The sequence below is a fragment of the Fusarium sambucinum genome, chromosome III (assembly GCF_050947815.1).
Source record: "Fusarium sambucinum isolate potato_lamoka chromosome III, whole genome shotgun sequence".
Classification (NCBI taxonomy): domain Eukaryota; kingdom Fungi; phylum Ascomycota; class Sordariomycetes; order Hypocreales; family Nectriaceae; genus Fusarium; species Fusarium sambucinum.
Genome location: NC_139292.1, coordinates 2,972,036 through 2,997,902, shown reverse-complemented (window position 1 = coordinate 2,997,902; position 25,867 = coordinate 2,972,036). Strand labels below are relative to the sequence as shown.

Genomic DNA, 25,867 nt, shown 5'->3' with positions numbered 1-25,867 from the left:
GGGAGCCCGTGTAGACCATCAGTGTACCTAGAACGAGGCAAAAATCCGTTAAGTACACCCCCTAGTGTTTTCACTTCAACATCCCAGCTCCTCCAAGTCTATGTTTCTGACGTGGAAGGGCCCTGCATGAGTGGGGTGTGTCGGAATTAAGGGTGTGCACATAGAGTTCCAGGTTGGAATGCAGTAGTGAGTGAAGGCCAAAGTCATGTACACTGATGTATCCTCGTACCGGACTGTAATTAGTTGTCCTGCAAGGTTGGTGGTGGCTAAAGCGTACTGTATTTCCATGTAGGACAAGTTCATCGGCAATGGCGCACATATTCGAACCTGTGAAAGGTTTTTTTAACTCTTGCCTCCAGAATCGAGTGAGAAAGCTCAGAAAGCCTGACAGACATCATGTCTTTAGTGAAGAAGATGGTTCGAAACTTCAATTGAAGCGGTCGGCACCAGTGGTTGTTGTGCTCTTGGCTTTGCAGGTCAGACAGAGTGGCATTCAGTCCAGCAAGTGTCCCAGTCAGGACAGGACATGCTGGCGGGGATTGGAGTGCAATCTTAACACTGCAGCGACAGCGTGACCCTCTGATGTTGTGAGCCGGAGCTTGTTGTTGCCATCGTCTCGGTGCCTCGTCTCTGTTAGATGAGTAGGGTAGTGAAGGTCAGACGCTACTTGACTCAGTCTAAAGGGGGTATCACGGGGACCACTCACTCACCGTGATCGATCTTCCTTTGTCCGATGAGATTTCTTTTGTTTTGTGACAGCGACATACACAGATACAGCAAAACAATCACTGTATCTGCGTACTGTATTGTATTGCACGATAGTTTCCGCTTTGGAAAAAAGTTGATGGTCAATGCGAGAAGAGAATTGTTCCAGTGGATGAATGGTTCTCAATCCTGGTCTAGCCATGCTGTACTGTGCTGTACTATGTACTGTAGCAGCGAAGTAGAAAAGCTCCACAGACTTATTAGTACAGTGCGTGATCAAGACATTCGATGAATCGAGTGGGTTTTGTCATGGATGTCATTTCGTAGGATCCGCGGGATGAGATGGAGATGGAAATACCCTGGGCCTGGAGATGGAGATGGGCAGTCCAAAGTTGGCAGTGACGAGTGGATGGCAGGATGGTACCTTCCATCCTGGAGGGATAAGAGAGAGAAAACGGCTCCTTCCTTTACAGAAGGACGACGTGGTCCTCGCTGGGAAAGAGGTACCATACCTACATACATACACCTACTAACAAACCTTCAAAATTAAAAACTTAATATCTAGGTACTAAGTATTACCATGACACTCAGTTAGTTTTCATCCTGCAACATCAACAAAAAATAAACAAAATAGAACAGGGTCAGAATTCGACTTGCCGAAGACGGATCGAATTCCAGGAACATTCGACCCAAACAGGCCAGGGAATAACAAACTTGGCCTGCCGATTCGTCCAACAATTCCAGGGGATCTCACTTATTCGGGACCAATGAAGGGCATCTTGCACACTACAGTCATTACATTAGTACTAGTACTCGACATGCCACGCTGGAAGAAGGTACCCTACCGTACAAACCGAGTCCTGGCGCCAACAATAACCCCAACAAGGGACGGCCCAGGGCCAAGTACTCCCCATTTCCCAGGGACCACCATCGTCATTCCATCGCACTAGCACACCTCGGGGGGGTCGCAGAAAGATCCATCCGCCGCCGCTGCTGATCTAGAAACGGACCAGAAGCGTGCAGATTTCGGCGGAGTCGCTGCGCGACTAATGAGCCGCCCCAGCATCGGCCACTACGAGTCGTCCTGCAACTCTCGCTGGTCCAGGAGCCAACAAAGCAATGCAATCTTGCTGCTGACTGACTCTCGATGGAAAAATCATGTTTCTTGTGGCAGTCTACTAGTGACGACAGTTGCATGCTGAGCCCCGGCTGGAGATTGTCTTCTTTTGACTTTACTGTATGTAACCTTTGCATCCATGGTCTCGCAACTGCCGCCACCACGAGTGCCGTCTTGTATGTATTTCTACACACTTGTCAGAAATCTTCACTTGCACCTCGCCACAGACAACAACTGCGGACATGATATGTACTGGGTCGGGAGCGGTGACTTGTATCGATGCAGTCAGTCAAGCAGTCGTGTCATTCTGCAATGCAGCAAGCCATAGCCAGCCAGTCTCACACAAAACACAGTTTGCCGAGGCGCTCGCAAGTGGATATGAGGTTGTATCCGTACTCCGTTTTGCCCGTCCGTTATTACAGCCTTCTCAGGCCTCTCGGTGCACTGTGACCGGCCAACTCCAAGGCAAAGGGCATTTCGCCAATTTTGGACTTGCCAATTGGTCAGTATTACTGATAGTGTATCCCAGCCTGGTGGTACTGGGATGCTTTTAGCTATATCTAATCTCTCTTGGTACACCGTCCCGTACAAGCATATTCCATGCGAGGAAGCGTGCAACAACCTCGGGACCCTTGATTGTTTTGTACAATGAATTGTATTGGTGGAGGTTCACAATATAACAATATCTTGGGAACCTTGGATATAGTGAGCATCCTAGACCACCAAATTCTATCCAGGGCGGGCAGACCAGGATTCGTCCACGCTTCGGCCATTTCGATAGAGGCTCAGCACCTGCCAGAACGTCCATGCGTGCAGGCCCTGGGGCTGCATCTGCGTCGAATGCTAGTGGTGTCGTAGTGGTGTGTTTGGCAGCAGAATCTTAAGAGCGGACCTCGTCGATTCCTGGTCAGACAGGGTAGAGCAGGGAGTAGTCTACCTATGCACCACCAGTTCGACAGAAAGAGATGATGGGTTCATTTCTCGACAAAAGTGTGCCAACCCTGACAATCGCCCTCTGAGGCCCAGGGTTTTGGGCATTCGTTGTTCCTATTATTACTCACACACTTGAGCTGCCAGCTATTATTTGCCCACTCTACAATGCAATAGCGTTTAGCAAGGCTCGCCCGCTATGAGTCAGGATTGACAACAACAACCAGGAAGGACTCCATCCTTCATTTAAACATCAAGAATCAATCGCAAAACACCATCGGTGTGGGACCACATCACCATCCACCCAGGACACGAAGTGGCCAACGCATCAATGCACCTGTGTTCAAAACCACAGCCCAAAACTTGGCTCTAAACTAATGCTGTTCTGCCCAAGATGCTGCAAAGCTATCAATGCGGATGGGAATCTTTCACCGCCGCAACCGCAATGGCAGTCATGTCAGTCTCCAATGCTGCTGTGGTGGTGTAACAAGTTGTGGCTGAATGAACTCATAGCACCTCGTTCTGATCCATTGCAGTGATTACACACAAATCTGATTGACAAGCTCAGCAGCAGACTGCCAAGATGTTCTGGTCATTTCCACATGGCCATCTTCAAATCTTATTAATGGCAGGATTCGACGCCAAACCTGAGTCGGAGATGCCGTCTGTTATTGGAATGGAATGCTTTTCGAAGGCAACTCTATTATTATTCAGGAACGGACATTTGTATCCAAGTTTCTGACTAAGACCATCCATCAGCCGCTTCGCCCCAAGTCCATGTTCTTTCAGCTCACCTTGTTCATGCGGCGACGGCGGATGGATTCCTTCCTTGTGTCACGTCCCGTCCGACCGTTCAGGTCCGAAACCACCACATCGGACATCGGACATGGCGAGGCTGCAACCATGTATGGCATAGTGACAAAGTAACTTTCCTTCCATTGATTAACCCTCGGGTTCGCGAGATTCTACCACAATCGATTTATTTTGCCCTGTGTAACTAAACGCAAGCAGCCATTGCCCAACAAGCGCCCATGACAAATGATCACGCGGGTTTATAAAAAAAAAACTGTCGATACACTAACATAAAGGCTGTTTGTTTGTCCCTCGCCTTTCTACTTGACCGAAACCCCAGAAAGAAATGTTGGCTGGCTTTGGGGGCGACAAGGTCGGTAGTGCCATGCAAGACGAAGAAACTCTCTACTAACCCTAAATCCAACGATTCATTCTCGAATTTGTAGGGTGTGCTGGTCCTTTTGTTGGCGTTTCTTTGACAGGCATGTTAGTCTCCCAGTCAGTGAGTGCCATGATGCTCGTTCGACGAAACCAGATGCAGGGCAGCAAGACCGAGTTTAGACGATGGATTTGAATCAGGGACGTGTTGCCACTGAATCTCCCTCAATTTCTGGACTATAGTCCAGTACACCGTAATTATTATCTAGTTGGTTGTCTTATCTCCATCTCGAATCGCCTAGATTCGCCTTGCATATGCAGACCTTTGGGTCCATCAATTATCTACGCCAACCACACCCGTACAATATCTGTTAACTAATGGTTTCGTATATCCCCTTTTCTGAGGGGGAGGGGCTTTTCCCAGACTTAAACTTGAAGGCGCCTAGCTTTATAATGGAGTTTCATTTCGAATGCAGCTGTGCTGGTTTCACCTCGCACTAGGAATTACAGCTCATTTTACGGATTGAGCAGGTGGTGGTGTCGTGACGAGTCAGAACTGGGGGCCACCTCAAGCTTCAGGCCGAGTTCGGGGCTAGAAGCTCGGGGCCGGAGCAGATCCACGATACGGCAATAATAGTGACTGGTATTAATAGTGTAGGGCCAATATCCAGAAGCAAGGAACGGCCTAAGGTTGCATTTCGGGCATGGTGGTTTTGATACTTCTACAACAGAGTAGTCTACGGTCGCGACCAACATACCGTTTGTTTTGTTTTGTTTTGCTTTGTAGCCTGCTCTATCTTTCTGGTCAACCGTGCTCTCAACAGTCTACTTATCGCATTCATGCGAGAATTACGCCCATGTCGCACACATATGACGGCACCAGACTATCAAAGTTTGCAAATGACTGATTATTTATGACCAGCCTAGCCAACTTGAGTACCTCTATGCGTGTTACTGTGCCATCTGATTGTTTTCGTGTCTTACAATCAACTGCGTGCTTGGGCTTGGATCGTCGCTACTAACAAAACATACCAGTCAATCTAATCCACTCACTCTTTTGCCATGAGACATAAATAACAAATTTCGACACGGCTGAAGGGGTTTCTCAACAGATCGACTCTTGTTAACCCCGGATTCTGGACCAGCTTGTTGTCCCGTATTCCTTTTCCCTGCGCCAATCACACCCATCTTTTTGCTTTTTGTAAGACGGGAAGGTTTATTTCAAGCAGCCAAAGATTAAAATGGCAAAGGCTAGCTGTTCCGGACCCCCGTATGTATGCATGCTGTAATCTTATCGTGGCGGATGAACGTGACATCCCTCAACAATGTACAAAATGAATTGAGTAGGGCGCGCTGCTCCTCGCATCATTGCGGCATGCAGTGTTTTACTGCATGATATTGAAAGCGTATGGACTACATCCTTATTAAACTCGGTGTCTTGTCTATAGGTTAGGATGGCAAGATGACCACAGCTTTTTGATATACCCAAGCAGGAAAGCCTGTACCAAAGGACTCAAGATACGGTGCTACACTCTTCTCTCAAGCAATGTCGGATTGTTAACACCCCATCGTAACACGACTATATTATCTAGGTCATGTGGCATTGACTGTACCAGCATAGACCGAATTTTGTTACGTGCGGCTCCCCTTTGAGCCATCGTTGCGTTCTGGTGTCACCTCGTGTTACTCGCTTTGAGACTTCCCCCGAGAGAATGGGGAATAAAACATTTCATGTACTTGAACCCCAAGTTCCCTTCCATGTTTCAAAACTGCCGGTTTGCGTGGTAAATTCCTGGACATGTAACGTAAAGCACACTTCTTCACCAACTTGCAGGGTGCCGCTTCGCTCATGTGCAGGTAGGGCATAGCTTGCGAACGGCAAGGTCGAATGATTTCATCATCATAATCTGGAGGATCTGTATATGTGACAGACAGCGCCAACACTCTGCCCGGTGGGTTCTTTCTCCCCTCTTCCCTTCAAACTCCTAGCCTGTCGTGATATCTTTAATGGGAAAAAACAAAAACAAAACATGTCGTTGCGAATATGTGGTTTAGTTGAGGAGGATGGAAACCTGTAGTCTACAGTCAGCCAATTCAAATAAACACAAGAACAAAAACTGTGACGTACGGCCATGAGGACACAGCATATACTTATATACGGGCTCAGTCTTTCGCCTATCCTCGCGCATTTCCAAAAGATGCCCATGAATCTAAGGTCGTGTCAGCCTCGTCGCACATCTCGGGAGTCGTCGCATTCCGTACCCGTTCTTATTTCGGTCCATGATGCCTGGTGTAAAGTGGTGAACGTATGCGCTCGTGCATATGAGCAACAGGAGGACGAGTAGGAGGGACTGGAAGTTGAAGAGGGCGGACTAGAGGAGCTGTTAGCATGCTGATTTGACAACGAATAGGTAGTGTTCATACCATTTTGACGATTCAAGAAGCTGGTCCTGTACCAATTAAAGGGTTTCGAATAGGATATCTCGTTTGTATGTCTCGATGTTAAGCTCGACGTTGCCTTATCGATTCGTCCTTCTGCCTTTCTCACATGCGACAAGTGTGCTTAGGGGTAAAGATTCGCCGAAGCCGCGACGTGTTTCTTTGAGCACTGAAGCCCAGGGGGTGACGTACCTAAATGAGCCCCCACAAAAGTCCTAACCCCACTGAAGGGACCCCGGACTGAGCCTCTAGCTTTCTGTCGCAAGGCTGCGCCGAGCACCTGAATCTTTTCGCAATATTTCAACTACATCTCTACCGCGAGGCTGCGCTTCTCTTATCTCCAAAAACCCAATCATCAAAACCCAACCCTTTGCATCCAGCATTTCTTCTATCTTTTCGCATCTATAATCTGTAAGCGCTCAGGCGCCAATAGCCGCATTCATCATGGAGCCCAGAGCGCGTGCCGGTAAGAATGTCGGAAAGATGAACTTTAGCCATGCAGAGCGTACGTCTTGATTCCTCCATCTCCTGATTGCGAATGCAAGCTGACTCTTTCATAAGTGGCACAACTTCTATATGCACATGGCGATGTTCAAAACCCACTCCCCGAAACTGTCCGCGTCCTCGACGAGATCCTCACGGACTTTATGCAGTCCATCGCTTTCGAAGCAACACGAGCGGCTAATTACTCAGGTCGGCAAAAGATCAAGTACGAGGACTTTGAATTCGCGTTCCGCAAGAATCCAACGTTCCTGGGCAAAGTACAGGAGGTTTTCGAGAAGCAAAGGGAGATCAAGAAAGCCCGAGAGATTCTGCGCGACGGAGAGGACGAGATCATGAAGGATGCTGCGGATGAGGAGAAGAAGAGAGAAAAGACGGATACCAGGCATGGAGGATCAAGCGTAGGCGGTGGTGCTGCAGCGTCTGCGGCGTCAAGAGCAGAGGAAGAGCTGGGTGAGGCTGATGATGATGCCGAGGCCGAGCTTGATGCGTTGGGTAAGAAGCGCTGATAGTGTGTTTTTGGACATTATAAGGCTACTAGCAACCTTTTTCCTTTGGTGCGAATACGGCGTTATGCAGAGACATGGGCATGGATGGGTTCTGGCGTTTAAAGGAATTACTACGGCACATACACAAGACTGGAGTTATGGGTAGGGACACAGAGTCAAGAGCTGCCTCACAGTATGCAGATATCAAGACAATACTTTTGAATCCGCATTGAAAAACCTGCCCGCCCAGCTGATTCAAGCAATTAAGCTACTTACACCCACAGCTACTTTTTGTTCTTGAAGTCATGGCTATGAGCGATCAGAACGAAGCCTTGTAAGAAAGCAAGTCTACCTACACAATGCCGTTGTCATATAAGCCCAGATTAAGTGATACTATTGACTGGGTATCAGATACGTTACTAGATAGGTAGGTGTGTGCTTTGGTAGTTTCATGATTTTCAGGCTCTAATACAGATAGGTCAATGTTCTTACAGTTCAATTGAAAAACCTTGGCAGCAGAATCTGACCCACCAAGTTTGTTAACTTTACAAATGAGAAAATACCTGGCATTACAATTGATCGTTTAATTGAAACTGTAAACCATTTTTGTAAATACTATATCTGCCAGCCAAGTTGTAAAACTTAGTCAGCTTACCCTACACCAGTCTCATCTCGTAGTCATGGTCTCTGAAGTCAATTAGCTGGTTTCACAGATATATTAGTCGTTAGATACGACTCTAACTATAAAAAATCATGTTCCGTTGATTTCTTGTTATTCTTGTACTGTCTTTTCATAATTGCGTCTGTGATGTTATCTTCTACTCCATTGTTTAAGATTAAAGTAAACGGAAATACCAACTATTCCCGGACCCACAACGGGCATAACGGTCCTAACAGGATCTTCATCCTCGGCCAATTTTGGCGATATACCGACACCGAAGTCGGAGTTCTTGCAGAGCCAAGAGGTGATTCGATATAAGTGGTGGCTTCTGGCTTCTTCGTCTGGTTTAAGCGCCGACTCATTTTTTCTGAGGCCCTCGCCACTGGAACCTTTACTGGTCGCGTGTCAATGTTACTATTAGCACTACTTTGTCCATGTTTTGATAACTCAAGTACTGGTCTGCTGATATTGAGCATCTGGAAGAGTGCCTGACTCGACATGACTATCTCTAGAAACCCAACTCTTATAGCACTAATGTTCCCGTAAAACTTCACTGATTGTCCTCGTCATCAAGGGTCTTGACTCTTAACAACTCTTTACCGGGGGTTAGACTTGAGCTCCGCCCCCACTGCAAGAGACTGACTCCTGTTGGCTCAGAGGTTGGTAAAGGCGAAAAGAGAACCGCCAAAAGAGGATCCATGATCGATTCAGTGGGTTCCGGCTGCGGGTTGGTTGGCTCTCAATGGTTGACGCTCTTGAGTTGTCGGTTCCCGTGGGATCTTTCCTCATTTGTAGCACTCTATTCGTCTTTTCTCTCTTTCTTTTACCTTGTTTGTCGTAATCCGTCTCTGTTATTCGTGAGTTTGTAACAGCTTCATGGAAGAAAAGTAGCTGTTCGTTATTACATTAGTTAAAATGGACAAAACTCCTCCGTCATATGATGATATTCCTCAGACTCCCTCAGCCAAGCTGATGCCTGGGGAGTCTTATGAATCACATCAGCACTTGCTGCCGCCGTCGGCCTCACCTAATATCATACCTTTCAAAGCTGACAATACGAGTTTTGATGACTTTCGCCCCATATCTTCAAGCCCATCTCCTTGTCCATCTCCTGTCCCTCTGAGACAATTATCACATAATGGAACCGACTTTCCAACCGAGGCTCCACCGTCGAAATGGAAACAGTTCTGGATCAAGAACAAGCCTGCTGCATATGTCGCCCTATCCCAGTTCTTCGGAGCTTTGATGAACCTCAGCGCTCGTTTAGTTGAACTCGAAGGTGATGGCATGCATCCCGTCCAGGCTCTACTCATGAGACATTCGATAACTGCGCTGTGCTGTTCAACTTATATGTGGTGGAACAAGACCCCAGACTTTCCCTTTGGCAAGAAGGAGATCCGATGGCTCCTGTGGCTGCGTGGTGCAAGTGGCTTTTGGGGTATATATGGCGTTTGGTACTCGATGATGTATATTCCTCTCGCTGATGCCACTGTTATCACGTTCCTCGCGCCAGGTGTTGCTGGCATCATCTGCTGGATTGCTCTCCGTGAACCCTTCACTCGAATTGAACAGCTTGCGACGCTTGTTGCTCTTCTCGGTGTTGTGTTGATCGCTCGACCCACCACCTTGTTCTCTCACTCTGATAATGATGATTCCTCGACGACTGAGCCACCCGAGTCAGGAGGTATACCTGGTGCTGATCACAAATCCACACCCGAAGAACGTTTGATAGCCGTTGCTGTGGCTTTGCTGGGCGTTTTTGGAGCAGCTGGCGCTTATACGACTCTTCGAACCATTGGAAAACGAGCCCATCCTCTCATCTCTGTCAATTATTTCGGCATCATTTCCACCTTTATCGCACTGACCATGCTTATCCTCGGACCCATCCTCGACATCCAGCAACCAGGTCTCCGATGGGTTACCCCATCAACAATAAAGCAGTGGGCGCTCCTCCTTCCACTCGGCATTCTCGGATTCATCATGCAATACCTCCTCACATCAGGTCTCGGAGCTGACAAGTCGAACCGTGCCAATTCCATGGTTTACACTCACATGCTCTTCGCCGCGAGCTTCGACCGTTGGGTTTTCGGGCATCGAATGGGGCTCATGAGTGGTGCTGGATGTACTCTGATTCTTGGAAGCGCGATTGGTGTTGTTATGCTTAAAAAGCAGCCGCCTCCAAAAGTGCCATCGGATGATGTAGAGAGGCATGGGAATTTGGAAGGCGAATTGGAGGGTTCTCCTATGCTTGTGGCGGACCCGGGGGCGTCAGAACAATTTAGGCTTTCAAGGTAGATTGGACAAAAGTTTGTGCTACTACTTGTTTGTACATGTCCATAGGTTCATAGTGTAAGCATCAACGTTCAACTGTACGTACACCGTTGAAAGTGTTAAAAGTCACCTTGGCGATTGGTTATGAACAACCGTTGGAATTTACTGGGGACCTTGGACACATATCAATGGTCCTGTAGTTGGGATACCTGAAATTTCGTTGATTTCGCCTCTGATAGAGAATATGTATTACCTTCTTCTGGTATGCTCTCATTGAGGAAATGTGAAGCTGGGCTCCTCGAGTAACTCCATCATCTGCTGGCTGCTATTAAACCACTCACCCAACTGCGCCGTATTTCCCATCCACATCATGGTATTGGCACCTCTCTGACCCTCAGCACCATCAAGCATTCCCATATCTCCTAGTGTCTGTGAAAAAGCACCAGCCTGTGCAGCGTCCATCGGCGAAGGCTGTTGCCCTCCATTGTTGAGTCCAGCTGGCGGGAAACCAAGTGCTGCGAGATATGTGTTGAGCTCAGCGCTTGCCTGCGTCTGGTCCGCAGTGGGTGTAGTTGTTCGAAATTCAATGTAGCGAAGTGCTACAGTGTAGAGGACTTGGAACAGCCGATGCATTTTGGCTGCCGCGTCTGACAGTGTTATCGTGGTCTCAACTGATGTGCAAAAGTTGTGCAGACGGGCTAGATCGCTTTGGTCTTGAGTTTCGATGGCTTGACAAAAAACAACAATAAATGGGATGAAGGGAGCGAAGAGGAGAGTCCTGGTTTCATTAGCATTGCCTTTTATGGGTTTACTTGTACAGAAACCATACCAGTGAACATAGGACGGAAAGTACAAGGCATTGTCGCGTCCCAAGAGATTCATGCAGTCCTGGTGACGTTGTAGCGTCGCGCGTGCAGCCTCGATACACTCTGGGATGAATGTTCCTCGAGACCCTGAAGGAGCAGGAGTTGCTCGGTAAATAAGAGTGAGGAGCGAGAGTCGAAGCACGTCGTCAGATATGATGATGAATTCTATGAAATACTCTCCAAGCTTCGTTTTGACCTCTTTCTCACGAGTCTTCTGAAAGTTCTGTATGAGACAATGGCAGATTCGTTGGTATCAGGGGTACTTACAGCCAGTTCTCTACTCCTTCTACCAATATCTTGCAGATCGCACACCAGTTTCTGGGAGCGGAGCCTCCTCGCATCGTCTGGTTCTTCCATCGAACCAGGACTGTACAGTAGCTCATATATTTGTCCTTGACATCGAGCTGTGGCTATCCAAAGTGAGATGAAAGGGGACAAGGGAGTAGCATTTGCAGGATCCTCGGATAACATAGGCACAGTGACGTCCCAGTCTTGGATAGTAGACGCTCTTCCAAGACGGAGAGAAAGACTCTTGTCGATGAAATATGTGTTCCAGAACAGAAACTGCTTGCGCTGCGCGTCGCGGGGCTTATCGTTCTTCATAGTTGATATACGGTGGTATCCTAGAGTTTGACATAGCTCTGATGCTTTGCATGACAAGGCCCATGACAGTGATGGCTTCGATATTTCAATGGCATAGAAAGCCTAGGGGTATTATCAGCGCTGCATGTGGTGAAATCGGCAGGGAGGCAACATACTCCAAGTAGCAGGGCAGAAATCATGTTGGAAGTAGCGGGGAGATGGAATGGTAGATTAGCTAGCGCCGTCTCTGCGTTTTGCCGGAGTGCCTTGGTGTACTCCTCGTTCTCTTCGAGCTCTTTCTTGCCCGCTACTCGCTGCTGGCGATCCTGGAACATGTACATTAGGCCGATGTTCACGAGGATGTAATCAGAATCTGTGATATCCTCGGAGAAATACACGTGCAGGCACATCCCAGAGAAGCTTTCTATCGAGAAAAACTCCCTTATCCAGGCTGAAATTTCTGAATTTTCGGCTATCAAAGAGTTTGATCAGTACACTATATCAATATGGGCAGCAAAGTGAGAAATATCGAATCACTTACTTTCGCATTCCCGTATTAGGGCAACGGCTGTTTGAATCGGAGGCAGGCCGTTAGTTTTGAACGGGGGACGTGGCACCGGCCTGGCATACGGAAAAGACATCTCCATGGCAGCAGTTTGCTGTTTCAACGAACTGACGATATGGTGAAGTGAATCTAAGGTCTCACGTAACTCAAGGCTGGCACCTTGTAGAGACTCGGTACCGACAGCATTCTTGAGAAACTCATTTGCGAACTCGCCATGGGCAGCCAAGGAAGACTCTCCCTCAATGACAGGGCTGTCAGCAGTCAATTGAGCAAGGTGTCCATAGTGTGTTGAGGTTGAACTCTGGGCCGGTGATTGACGTGGAGGATTAGAATTTGGGGTAGTATTCTGGCTAGGTTGAGAGTTTGCAGATGACATATTCGTCTTCATATCTCGCATAAGTTCCGTGAGTGTCTCGAGACGGCGATCGATAATATCAATCTTTTTCTCACTGCAGTTTGTTCATCGTTTGATCAGCTGGTTGTCCATGTCTCACAGTCAGGATAGTGAGTGAAGTGGCTAGTGACACCAAGATCTAATACGGGGTAACATGACATACTATTGGGCCGAGAGGAGGATCCGAGTTCTCTTTTCCCTTGGGCGAGTTTCATGATGTGTGCAGGGTATCTTTGCGTGTACACAATGAGAGCAGGGCGAGTTTCTGTCGCAGCGGATCTATGCAGGCAATGTTACTATATATCTAGCTATAAAGAGAATGGGCTTCAATATCAGTAGATTTTGGTGACTATAGCCGCCTCCACTATATGGTTGGTCCCTTGATGCACTTGCATTGACTGATTGATTAGATTGATTTGATATGTACATACCTTGCGAGTCCTGCATGCATCGCACTAAGAATTGGCGTTAGTTTGTATGAGCCGTGGGGATGGAGACAGACACAGGGAAGGACAGGGCTGTTTGTGGTTATAAGTGGCACTAACCGCTCGTCGAATAGTCAAATTAGAGGTATTCTGGGGTCCATCGGATCCCTCATCGGGGCCGTCGACATCAGGGTCCATGTGGGCTTGGGAGTCTTCAGTCATGGTGTGTTCTCACGGATGTCATTGGACAAGACCAAACAGAGATGGCTGTAGGCCGAATGCGGGTGACAATAGTAGAGTGATGCTGGGTATAGCGAGTGTCACTGAAAGAGAGAATGTTGATGAGAGTGTCAGTGTCTGTAGCCTAAACCGTGCATCACTTGCATGGTATGAGGGAAATGGAACGGAACGCGCGGGATCCGGAAGAATTGAAGCCGTTGAAGTAAACCAGAAAAGTGGGAACAAGAAGATGCGGCTCCCGAGAGCACCGCAAACCCGAAAGAGCCAATCAGATGATAGAAATGCTCAGGTTCATCCAATCTCTCAGTGCAAGGATCTTCTTTTTCCATCATGGCTTCATCTCATGGCTGCAGTTTTAGTAGTCTAGACATTGGAGATTTACCCAAGAATATTTGCGAAAGAGAATACGAACTCTGAGTCATTTCTCATTCAAGAAGTCATCAATTATGTACTTCAACACCGAATCAAATCGAATAGAGGTTCTCTTTCATCATGAGCCAAGACTTCAGCAGAGATGAGGCGGCATGATATCCGATGAAAGACCCCTGTTATGGAGTAGATGATGCATGGTATGAACACATGTTGACATGACGATCAGTCAACCTCAGTCTTGGTACAGCTACTCCGTATAGACCCAAAGAGAAACAGTATCATCAGATAACTCACTAGTCTCTTTAATGATCAAACTCCCTCAAGCCCTAAATCTCCGGCATCGTAAAACCAATCTTGATCCCGGTCTAGATAATTCATTATCAATCTGTACCCCACTTGGACCACTTTCTAAGGCGGATCTGATAAAAATGCAGGCTAAAGTGCCAAGGATCACCACTAAATATGGTCTGTTCTACCTATTCTGGCTACGTACTTTTCACTTTTCACTCCACCCCCCGGGTTCTTCTTTTCAAAAAGTTCTTTGGGTCTTGTTCAAAAAGGACGCCACCTCCCCTCTCCTTGCTCGAGAAAATGGCATTCTTTCTTCTTGTTCCCTGGATCTGTCATTCCTCTCTTCGTTTTTGACAACTAGGCTCGAGGCCTTGAAGCTTGAAGTAGTCTGATTCTTCGATACACTAGAATCGACAGACTAAAGAGGCTCAATTACCATTATCCACTGGGCTTAACAGCCCGCCGCGGTAAACCCCGTATTCGTTTAGGGTCTTTCCAAAGTCATCATGACTTCAAGCATCAACGAGAAGGAGAACGAAAAGGTTGTTGGTAGCAGCCAAGCTACCTCAACTCCCGAGGATGTTGTCATCAACACTGAAAGTGGCGATGCTCCCACTCCAGGTGAAGAAGGAGAAATCGAAGGTTCCTGGAGTGATTACAAGGTAATTACAGCCAAGTTCTATTCAGTCAAGGTCTACTAACACTGTTGAAGCGCATTCTTACATATGCCGGGCCTACGGAATACCTGATGCAAGCCATCGCTCTTGTCGCTGCCATAGGTTCAGGTGCTGGTATTGCTCTCCAGAATCTCATTTTTGGACAATTCATCACCATCATCACCGACTTCACTTCTGGGGTATCCGAGCCCAGCAAGTTTCGTAAAGATGTCGAAGATCTAGCGTGAGTATTACAAACTCAAGGTACCCGTGTTAACCCTGCTAACTTACCACGAAGACTGTACTTTGTATACCTTGGTATCGGCCGATTCGTCCTCTCTTACATCTGGAACGTCTTCCTCACTTACTCTTCTTACCGCATTGTACGCAACATCCGAAAGGAGTACCTCCGCGCTGCTCTTCGTCAGGAAATTGCCTACTATGACTTTGGTACTGGTGGTTCCGTCGCCACTCAGGCTACTTCCAATGGTCGCTTGATCCAAACTGGTATCGCCGAGAAGCTTGGTCTTTTCTTCCAGGGCATTGCCGCTTTCCTCACTGCCTTCATCGTCGCCTTTGTTGTGCAGTGGAAGCTCACTCTCATCTGCTTGTGTATCGCCCCAGCCACCATCATTGTCATGACTGTTGTTGCCACCATGGAGGCTGTTCACGAGATGAAGATCCTCGAGATACACAGCCAGGCCAACTCGCTTGCAGAGGGCATCCTGGCCAGTGTCCGAACTGTTCATGCCTTTGAGATGCGGACTAGGCTTGTTGACAAGTTCGACAAGCACCTCGAGGAGGCCCACACTGTCGGAAAAAAGATCTCGATTCTCTTTGGTCTCATGTTCTCTGCCGACTATACCATCATCTACCTTGGCTTCGGTCTAGCTTTTTGGCAGGGTGTTCGTATGCTCGCAAGTGGCGAGATCACTGATTCTGGTGTCATTTTCACAGTTCTTCTTTCTGTCGTCATCGCAGCTGTTCAGCTGACCCAGCTCACCCCTTACACCATCGACTTTAGTCGTGCCATGTCTGGAGCAGCCCAACTCTTTGCTCTCATCGACCGCGAATCGGCTATTGACCCTCTTTCGAAGACCGGCGAGACCCCGTCCGAGACTATTGGACACGTAGAGTTGGAGAACATCTCTTTTGCTTACCCCACAAGACCAGGAATCACCGTGCTCGACAATTTCTCCCTCGACATTCCTGCTGGTAAAGTCACCGCTCTAGTAGGCCAATCTGGATCCGGAAAGAGTACCATTGTTGGCCTTATTGAGCGCTGGTACAACCCCAAGTCTGGCACTATCAAACTTGACGGTCGTCCTATCAACCAGCTGAACTTGAACTGGCTCCGTCGAAATGTTCGCCTGGTCCAGCAAGAACCGGTTCTGTTTGAAGGATCCGTCTTCGATAACATCAAGCATGGTCTGGTTGGAACCGAGTGGGAGAATGCATCAACCGACGAACAGATGAGGCGAATCGAAGATGCTGCTAAGATGGCTTTTGCTCACAACTTCATCATGGAGCTTCCTGATGGCTATAACACACAGATCGGACAGCGAGGTGGCCTCCTCTCAGGTGGCCAGAAGCAACGAGTCGCCATAGCCCGTAGTGTTGTGTCTCAGCCCAAGGTTCTCCTCCTCGATGAAGCTACAAGCGCTCTTGATCCTCACGCAGAGAGTGTCGTCCAGAAGGCCCTAGACAAAGCATCTGAAGGTCGTACCACCATTGTCATCGCCCACAAGCTCGCCACCATTCGCAAGGCCGACAACATCGTTGTCATGTCCAAGGGTTCCATCATTGAACAGGGCTCACACGAATCTCTGATCGCCCAAGATGGCGCTTACGGAAAACTCGTCAAGATCCAGAGTCTTGCCGTGGATAATGAGTCGGCGCACTCGGCGACCGAGGAAGAGGAGTCTGTCCCCGAAGTTGAAAAAGAAGACCTTAACATGACCAAGACTGTCACTCAATATGAAACTCACGTCCAAGAACGCCTCGAGGCCGGCAAGGAACATGGCAACTATGACAACCACAAGCAGCTGGGCATCTTCCATGTAATCTATCGACTCATTCGAGAAAGTCCCGAGGTCGCATGGTCTTACTTCTTTGTTCTCGCGGGATGCCTGGGAGCTGTCGCAGCATTCCCTGGACAAGCCATTCTTCTTGCTCACGTCGTGGATGTGTTCACTCTCACTGGCGATAGAATGAGGGATCGTGGAGACTTTTATGCCAGCATGTTCATCGTTCTTGCTGCCGGTCTTCTCGTGTCATATTTTGTTCTTGGTTATGCCACCAACACTGTTGCTCAGTTTCTTAGCCACAAGCTTCGCAAGCAGAGTCTGCAGGACATGCTTCGACAGGACCTCCAGTTTTTCGATCGTGAGGAAAACAGCACTGGTGCCCTGGCTAGTCGCATTGACTCCAACCCTCAATCTATTCTGGAATTGATGGGCTTCAACGTTGCCCTCATTCTCATCGCCATTCTCAACTTGGTTGCTTGCAGTCTCATGGCTATCATCCATAGCTGGAAGCTAGGTCTGGTAGTCGTTTGTGCCGGTCTGCCTCCTCTGGTAAGCTCAGGCTACTTCAAGATTCGCCTTGATGCCAAGCTTGACCGGGATACTTCCAAGAGATATTCTACAAGCGCTTCGGTCGCATCTGAGGCCATCACCGCCATACGAACTGTTTCATCTTTGGCTATTGAAGAGTCTGTTCTAGATAAGTATGTCAACGAGCTGGATGGAGCTGTCTCTGGCTCAAAGAACGATCTTTTCAAAATTATGATCTTCTTTGCCCTCACTCAATCAATTGAATACTGGTTCCAGGCTCTTGGCTTCTGGTACGGCTGCCGTCTTCTGTCACAGGGCGATGTCTCTATGTACAACTTCCTCGTCGCTTTCCTTGGCGTTTTCTACTCGGGTCAGGCCTCTGGTCAGCTATTCCAGTTCTCTACCAGTATCACCAAGGGAGTCAACGCTGCCAACTACATATTCTGGCTTAACCAACTTCAACCTAATGTTCAAGAAACCTCTGAGAACCGCGACAAGGGCCCCAGGTCAGGGGGTCCCATCGTGCTGGACAACGTTCGCTTTTCGTACCCACTGCGACCTCACGCTCCCGTTCTCCGTGGCATTGACCTAGATGTCAAGCCTGGGCAGTTTGTGGCCTTGGTGGGCGCTTCAGGCTGTGGAAAGTCGACCATGATTGCCATGCTCGAGCGATTCTATGATCCATCAAGCGGCACCATCAGCATCGACAACTCTGCTCTTCCCAGCCTCAATCCTCGGCTCTATCGTCGCATCGTTGGTCTCGTTCAGCAGGAGCCAACTCTTTTCCAGGGCACAATACGAGAAAACATCGCTCTGGGTGTTGACGACCCTGAGACTGAAAAGAATGATCCAGCTACGTCGGTTTCCAATGACCGAATCGAAGCAGCTCTTCGCGCTGCGAATGCTTGGGATTTCGTCTCGTCCTTACCTGAAGGTATTGATACACAAGCTGGCTCAAATGGTGCTCAACTATCTGGAGGTCAAAGACAGCGAATCGCCATTGCGCGAGCCCTTATTCGCAACCCAAAAGTTCTTCTGCTTGATGAAGCGACCAGTGCTCTTGACACTGAGAGTGAGAAGATTGTGCAGGGTGCCCTTGCTGAAGCGGCGAAGGAAGGCGATCGTATCACAATTGCTGTTGCTCATCGCTTAAGCACAATCAAAGATGCTGATAAGATTTGCGTGTTCCTTGGTGGCAAGATCACAGAGGCAGGAACCCATCAAGAGCTGCTCGCACAAGGTGGACTGTATCGTAAAATGTGTGAAGCACAAGCTCTGGATAGTTAGTGTGTTATGTTCGATATGAGTAACAACTTGGAGCAAAAGATATAGTATTTAATGATAGCATAGATAATACCCTTGAATATTGAATGATTTAAGTCGAACTGGAAATGCTGTAGGTTAAGTTCCCTTTTTGTGATGGAATTTGAGACTGCCATGGCATTTGGTTGCCTGTCCACCGAATAAGGAATTTGCCAAGAATGTAGGGAATCATTACCAACTGTATCCAGGGCATGACATGGTGTTTGAAGTAGCGTTGATTTGTTATAGTCAGCAGATGTTAATCAAAATTTGGATGGCGAATTGTTCAGGTCTAGATTCCAATCGTCGAGGGCATGACTTACAAGGGACGGATAATCCGCGGATGATTACCCGTAGTGATTCTAGACTTACTCGGGTCCTTCCAGGCCAGTCCATGTCCAGTGCAGGGTAATTAAATTTATCAAATAATAGTTGCAGATAAGATCGTTCTATCCTGACGATAGATTTATATGACATTGTGAATAATATCATGCGACTATAAATAGAGGTTGGACAAAGCTTCAGACGGTTTATACCCGTTGTAGCTATCGGAACAGTTCTGCTGCTCCGCCTCTGGATCTAGTCATCATTCGGTAGGTACTAAGGTACCATAGACTATTCCTCCAAACTCCGTGCCATGAGACGGGACAAGTCTCCATATTTCTAACATGCCAACTTGCATTTGCGATCTGTACTGTACTTCCAGAACGTTTCCCTTCCAACTACAGTAACGCCTCTTTCGTTCCTCAGATGAACATGGCAACCTCGATTTTTAATTAACAGCAACACCATTCAATTCACTTTTGTTCTTTGTATACTAAGTACGTGACTTATTACTTCTTTCTCCTGCTACTGCCGAACTGAGCCCCTCTACCCCCCCTGAAAGTCGCGAAGCAGTCCAAGCTCCGCGCAGATTAGCTCGGCAGTAGCCCCTTTGTGTTGAACCCGTTCCGCTGACACGATCACACAAAGTATTCGCTACTGGCATTGAAATTTGGTTCCTTCCTCATCATAAGCCAACGCCTGGATCGGCTTCGCCATGGCTTCCGAATCGCCAAAAGCGACAGATCTGGCCACGATGCAAAACGATTCTGATGCTAGCAGCAGCTCCACTGAGTCTCCTGCGCCTGCGACGTCATCAACAACAACAAAAGACACGCTCGTGCAACCTGACCAGTCCACAACCCAAGACATCCCGTCGCAACATGACCACGAATCGCCAGAGAAAGGTGGCGCCTCCAACGCTTGGCTCTCGCAGGAGGACGAAGATGATGGTGGCAATGACTGGCTAGCTTCCGACGATGTAGTCCCCGAACAGACGCAACAAGAGGAGACCCCTAGCGAGGCTATTCCTGAAAAAGCAGATGCTAAGCAAGCAAGTACTGAAAATGAAGACGCCGAGCAAGAAGATCCCGAACAAGCAGAGACTGGGACAGCGGAGGCCGAGCAAGCAGATCCTGAGCAAGCAGAGACTGGGACAGCGGAGGCCGAGCAAGTAGACACTGAAGCTGCTCCAAAACCCAAAGCACCGGTATCTCAGCATTCAAGCTCAAGGTCGTTTGCTCGCACAGTGTCCCACGAGATCAGCTTCGGTGACGATGACGAGGGTGAATGGACACTGAACCGCACCGAGACCGACCCTTTCAAATTCATGCCTCCTAGTGATCGAACCAACTCTTTCCCTCCAGTCCCACCCGCTCATTCGACTGCAGAGGTGGATGAACAGCAGCCCCTTCCCTCTAACCAGGCTATGGATGTGCTGGAAGAAACAGAGAGGGAAGCAGATGAAGAAGAGGAGCTATATCGGCAAGAGGAAGCTTCGCAGGGACTAGATGCACCGAGAAGAGGTCACTCTTCGTCTATTTCTATTGGTGGAGACTTGAAGAGCCCGGAAGGCCAGGATTCTGATGAAAGATATGAAGAAGGGATCCCGTTAATCTCACAACCCGCTCAAGAAACCAATGAGGTGCCCGTTGCACAAGATAACAAGACTGCAAGCGACCCTTTCGAAGAAGAAGTCGACGAAGATGCTGATTTTTTCAGCCAGGTTCAGAGCTCTGAACCTGTATCTGGGGAGCAGCAAGCCCCGGCCCTGGAACGAAAGTCTACGATGCAAGTACTGGATTCGATGAACGCAGGCCCTGTTTTGAAAAAGTCGACGCTTGAAGGGACTCCTGAAGAGGATGAGGAAGAAGATGACTCAGACTCAGATGACAGTGAGGAGAAGGGTAACGAAGAAGAAGCAGCAACGGCCGAGCCAACAGCTTCCGAGCCAACACTTGCTGCGTCTGATCCGACCCCCATCAAACAGGAAGACATCGCTTCGAAATGGGAACAAGCATTCGCTGGCGATGAAGATGATGAAGATTTTCTGCTCGACGACAACGCCGTAGAGGAGAAACAAGTTGACCCTGCTGCATTCTTTGGAAGCGATGATGAGGGTTTCCTAGAAGATGAAGAGCCAACTGCGGACACAGTGCCTGCGCCTTTCCCTACATCACGCCAAGCTCCTGGGTCAAATCCCTACATGCCACAAGCACCAGCCGTTCACCCAGCACCATCACCTTACGCCCCTGTTAGTCAGGTGCCTGGAGTAGCTGCTCCCTCAACTCCTGCATACAACGCTCCGGCGCCCGGCATGACTCCTTTCGGTGCTGCTCAGTATGGCCAGCCAGCTCCACTGCGCCCGGATATGTCCAAAGCACAAAGCTTTGCTGACAAGTCAAAAGGTGGGTATCACTCACCATACGATCTACCCACTGATCTTGTCACAAATCTGGTGAAGCCTCGAAAGAGGGCAAGCATGCAGCAACTATCTCAAACCGAACAGCTTCATGCTCCTGTCCAACCGCCGCCTAGAAGCGCGAGCGTTGGTATGCCGGCTCCTCCTACCAAACTCACACCTCCCTCTTCTAGCCATGGGCTGCCTGCTCAGCAAGCAGGACCCCCGAAGCCTGCGGCTCCCGGTGCCCAGCACAAGGAGAACTTCTTCGAGGAACTGCCCATGACTTCTAGGCCGCGACCAAGCTCACGAACAAGCCAGAGGGCTGCTTCTCCTGCTAGAAACCCGCCTCCGGTCCGCGCACCTCATGTCCCTTCACCACTGGCCCCTCCTCCCAGCGAGCCTTATGGCGAGCCTTCGATGCAGGCACCTGCCATTCCAGGAGCTGGTCTCGTTGCGCCTGAAAGGGTCAGCCCATATGCTGCTCTGACTACTCCTGCCAACCACATGCCACAACCTCCCTCGGCCAGCGCCTCTCGATACTCTCCTGCTCCCGGCACAAGCCATACCGCGCCGCCGGCTCCTGTCAATAACCGCTATTCACCGGCTCCTCCACCTATTAAGACCCATGGATCCTACGGAGCCGTTGCAAATTCTGGTCCTGGACCAATGTTACCGCACCAGCCTAGAACGTCGAGTCCATTGACCCATTCTGAGACTGCTCACTTTGAGCCTAGATTGAGCCGAGTTTCGTCTCTCCCTCCCACTCGAGAGGTGGACGAAGAAGATGACCAACAGACCCAAACAAGGTCTGTGAGCGCTGCTCTTTCTCCTCCCCCCCGAGAGTCCAGATATAACCCCGAATCTCCTAAGCTCTCTCGTCAGACACCACCCCCTCCCAGCTATGCTGGACAGTTGACTCTGTCACCACCTAAGCAAGCGGGCCCATATGCACCTATTGCTGCGTCAACGGCCCACCCTGGCTTTGTGCCTCCTCCTCGAGCCCAAACTCAATCGCCGAGTGCCTCCTTCGGGCATAAGCAAGCCCAAGGATCTTCAGACTCAACGCGCCGCCCTTCGTCTGCCCATTCCCACTCGTATCCTTCTCCGGCAGCCGCAAAGCCAGCGCCTTCAGCTTATGCCCCAATTGCTCCTGCCGCTGGTGTCTCAACTGTTCGAACTCGTGGGCAGTCTATCACTATGAATATGATTGCGCCCACTGACGGCCGTGAGAACGATGAACTTCAGCGATGGAAAGGTGTACCTATCATCTCGTGGGGTGTTGGTGGCACTATTGTAACATCATTCCCCAAGAGTGTTCCCCGATATGGCATGGGCCAGGCTGTTCCCATGATTGTGCGCACACCTGGAGAAGTAAAAGTTCAGAGTGTTAAGGACCTTGAACCACTTCACGAGCACGTGGCTAAATTCCCCGGTCCTTTAAGGGGCAAGTCCAAGAAGAAGGAGACAATTTCGTGGCTTAATGCTGGAATTGAGTTGCTGGAAAAGGATTTGCCCGATGTCTCATTCCACTCTCAGCTTTCTCTCGAGGCAAAGAGAGCTGTCGAACGCTTACTGCTCTGGAAAATAATGCGCATTTTCGTTGAAAACGATGGTATCCTAGAGGGTAACCCTACTGTCGATGCAGCTGTCAGAGATGTTCTCTCCCCCGGAGAGACGTCACATGCCGCGGGTGATGATGCGCTTTTCCCTGCTGCCAGCAACTTTGCTGCAGACATTGCCTCTGTTACCTCGATGCAGGCTGACGGTGTAGACGTGTCCACTATGGATCAGGTTCGACATCATCTGTTGAGAGGTGACCGAGACAAGGCTGTGTGGGCCCTCGTTGATAAGCGACTTTGGGGACACGCCATGTTGATATCACACACTGTTGAGGGAGACCTTTACAAACGCGTGGCCCAAGAATTTGTCCGAAAAGAAGTCAACTACCCTGGCCACGCCAACGAGTCTATGGCTGCCCTCTACAAGATCCTTTCTGGTAACTTTGAGGACTGCGTTGACGAGCTTGTTCCTGTACACGCACGGGCTGGCCTCCAACTCGTGTCTACAGATGCAGGTTCTGGACCCTCCAAGGACACACTAGACGGATTAGATAAATGGCGCGAGACTCTTTCGCTTGTGTTGAGTAACCGAAGTACCGACGATATCCAGGGGCTCAATGCTCTTGGAACCCTTCTGTCTAGCTATGGACGAGCTGAAGCTGCCCACATCTGCTTCATCTTTGGTCGCCATTCCTCAATCTTTGGCGGACTGGACGACCCCAACGCAAATTTCGTGCTCATTGGGGCTGACCACCGACAGCAGTCTGACCAGTTTGCTAAAGAGACAGAGGCTCTCCAGCTGAGTGAAGTCTACGAATATGGCTTGTCTCTTGCTGGCGGAGCCCTCGGCTTGGCAGGAACACCTCATCTGGCCGCTTACAAGCTCGAGCATGCCATGACCCTTGCCGAATATGGCCACCGAGACAAGGCTATGCAGTACTGTGATGCTATTTTGACAGCTATATCCGCCCAGACTAAGCGATCCCCTTACCATCACCATATCCTTGAGACCGCGGTTGAAGATTTCATGTCAAGACTGAAGTCAGCACCAAAGGAAGAGAGCGGCTCGTGGATCTCGAAGCCAAGCATGAACAAGGTCTCGGACAGCATGTGGAATAGATTTAATAAGTTTGTTGCTGGGGATGATACTGAGGACAACACCGGAGGCGCTGGAGATGCTGGACCGTTTACACGTCCCTCAGGAGAGTTCAGCCGATCACCTTCAGTGTCGAACTTTGATATCTATGGTCAGCAGTCGCCTGGTTTTGGAATGACGCCTGCCCAGACGCTTGCGAGCGCTGCGCCATCAAAATACGCACCGGCCACCATGACGCCTGCTTCCAACCTGAACCCCTACTCTCCTACTTCTCAGTACACACCTGGACGAAGCTCGATGGAACAAACCCCTGCAAATTACGGACAAAATCCATATCAACCCGCCTACCCCGGTGCTGCTTCGGCGAACCAAGGGGACAGTTATATACCATCGGTTCCTCAGCCTGAATCGAACGACGCTGGGATTGGTGGCTCAGGCCTTGCTCCTGCTGCGCAAATCACGCAGGGCTACTCTCCTGCTGGATACCAGCCATATGGAACGCCAACCCCGACACCAATGAGTGGCGACGAAAAACCCACCGACTCTTCTGCGCAAGGCTTCCAACCTCTCAGCTATGGCTACGAGCCTCCTCAAATGTCTTTCAACCCCCCTGAACAGGCAAGCGAGGAAGACAAAAACGAGAGTAGCAACGGCGGCTACGAACCTCCTTCTTTCCAGCCTTACGGATACGAGCCACCGTCTTATGAGCCTCAGTCTACTGCAGAAGTTGACGGAGAAGCACACCAGCCCAAGAAGAAGAGTATCATGGATGACGACGACGATGACTTTCCTTCTATGAAACCTGCTGAGAAGTCAAAGTCGGACAAGGACCGAGAAAACGAGGAAATGTTCCGCAAGGCTGCCGAAGAGGATGGTAAGTTTGTTCCCCTCAAGATAATGTGATATGTCACTAACAAAACGAACAGCGAAGCGTGCAGCTGCCCAGCAGTCGTCCAAGAAGGGATGGGGTTTCGGCGGGTGGTTCGGAGGAAGCAAGAAGGCTACCCTCGAGCCGTCCTCATCTGGCGAATCTTCACCAGGCAAGCCCATTCGTGCCAAATTGGGTGAGGCCAGCAGCTTTATCTATGACCCTGATCTCAAACGATGGGTTAACAAGAAGCCTGGCGCTGAAAACACACCGGCCAAGACTGCTACACCTCCTCCTCCCAAGGCAGGCCCTCGCTCTGTATCCGGAACCCCTCCCCCGCCTGCAGGCACGCCGCCTCCACCTTTGATCTCGAGCAACAGCGCACCTCCGCCGCTCATGCCTCCAAAGTTGCGCGCCGGAACACCTGAGTTGATGAAGCAAGCGTCTACAGAAAGCCTCGGCCTGGCACCACCTGTTATGACTCGATCAGTTTCCAACACCAGCAATGCCAGCGCGCCGCCTAGTCGGCCAACCACAAGCATGAGCAATGCTAGCAGTATCGATGATCTGCTTAGTGTGGCACCTCGCAAGGCCGGCGACAAAAAGAAGCCCCGAAAAGGTCGCTATGTCGATGTTATGGCTAAATAAGACGAATGTGAGATGTCTCATCGTTAGGATTTGAATTATTAAATCCACTCCAGGCGTTCTTGTGGGGATTCGTGCTAGAAACGAATCGGAATGTATTAATAATAGATTATTGTCTTATTTTTCGTGATTTGGCAAGTAGTGGGACTGTAGAAGCGTTGGCCTGGGGCTATAATCAGCGTTTGTATTATTGGTGTGGAGGTCAAGTTGTAATGTATTGGATTAGCAGAGGCATAGAAGCAACGATACTACCATCGAGATATGATTATGACTCGAATGGATTTCAATGCAGAACGATGATAGTACGAAAGAATGTGTTGCATGGGGGGCTTGGTCAACACAAGCTATTTATATTGAACCTTGATTTTGCAGATGTCTATCATTATTTCCCCAACTCCAAAAGTGTAACGCCGAGATATTGTGATGAGATTCCATCTGTGTTTG

The 25,867-nt window shown here is 49.2% G+C and overlaps 6 protein-coding genes across 6 annotated transcripts; 4 read left to right on the top strand and 2 right to left on the bottom strand.

Moving 5' to 3' along the window:
* Positions 1–5,973: 5,973 nt before the first annotated feature.
* FSST1_011166 (protein kish) lies at positions 5,974–6,349 on the bottom strand (the record flags this gene model as incomplete). The annotated part of the gene is made up of 4 exons (XM_083234270.1): positions 5,974–5,994; positions 6,051–6,132; positions 6,185–6,294; positions 6,347–6,349. The coding sequence occupies 4 exons, from the start codon at positions 6,347–6,349 to the stop codon at positions 5,974–5,976; spliced, it is 216 nt and encodes a 71-aa protein (XP_083080862.1).
* Positions 6,350–6,805: 456 nt separating this feature from the next.
* On the top strand, positions 6,806–7,371 carry FSST1_011165 (transcription initiation factor TFIID subunit 13; the record flags this gene model as incomplete). The annotated part of the gene is made up of 2 exons (XM_083234269.1): positions 6,806–6,866; positions 6,923–7,371. 2 exons carry the CDS (start codon positions 6,806–6,808, stop codon positions 7,369–7,371), a joined length of 510 nt encoding a protein of 169 aa, XP_083080861.1.
* A 1,555-nt stretch (positions 7,372–8,926) lies between these two features.
* Positions 8,927–10,306, top strand: FSST1_011164 (DMT family transporter; the record flags this gene model as incomplete). The annotated part of the gene is made up of 1 exon (XM_083234268.1): positions 8,927–10,306. The coding sequence occupies one exon, from the start codon at positions 8,927–8,929 to the stop codon at positions 10,304–10,306; it is 1,380 nt and encodes a 459-aa protein (XP_083080860.1).
* Positions 10,307–10,552: 246 nt separating this feature from the next.
* Positions 10,553–13,336, bottom strand: FSST1_011163 (Zn(II)2Cys6 transcription factor; the record flags this gene model as incomplete). The annotated part of the gene is made up of 8 exons (XM_083234267.1): positions 10,553–11,060; positions 11,112–11,362; positions 11,416–11,853; positions 11,907–12,202; positions 12,272–12,744; positions 12,853–12,968; positions 13,121–13,144; positions 13,235–13,336. The coding sequence occupies 8 exons, from the start codon at positions 13,334–13,336 to the stop codon at positions 10,553–10,555; spliced, it is 2,208 nt and encodes a 735-aa protein (XP_083080859.1).
* A 1,187-nt stretch (positions 13,337–14,523) lies between these two features.
* FSST1_011162 (P-loop containing nucleoside triphosphate hydrolase protein) lies at positions 14,524–18,515 on the top strand (the record flags this gene model as incomplete). The annotated part of the gene is made up of 3 exons (XM_083234265.1): positions 14,524–14,679; positions 14,730–14,917; positions 14,972–18,515. The coding sequence occupies 3 exons, from the start codon at positions 14,524–14,526 to the stop codon at positions 18,513–18,515; spliced, it is 3,888 nt and encodes a 1,295-aa protein (XP_083080858.1).
* A 1,054-nt stretch (positions 18,516–19,569) lies between these two features.
* Positions 19,570–25,426, top strand: FSST1_011161 (Sec23-binding domain of Sec16-domain-containing protein; the record flags this gene model as incomplete). Its single annotated transcript, XM_083234264.1, has 2 exons — positions 19,570–24,784; positions 24,837–25,426. 2 exons carry the CDS (start codon positions 19,570–19,572, stop codon positions 25,424–25,426), a joined length of 5,805 nt encoding a protein of 1,934 aa, XP_083080857.1.
* Positions 25,427–25,867: the final 441 nt, after the last annotated feature.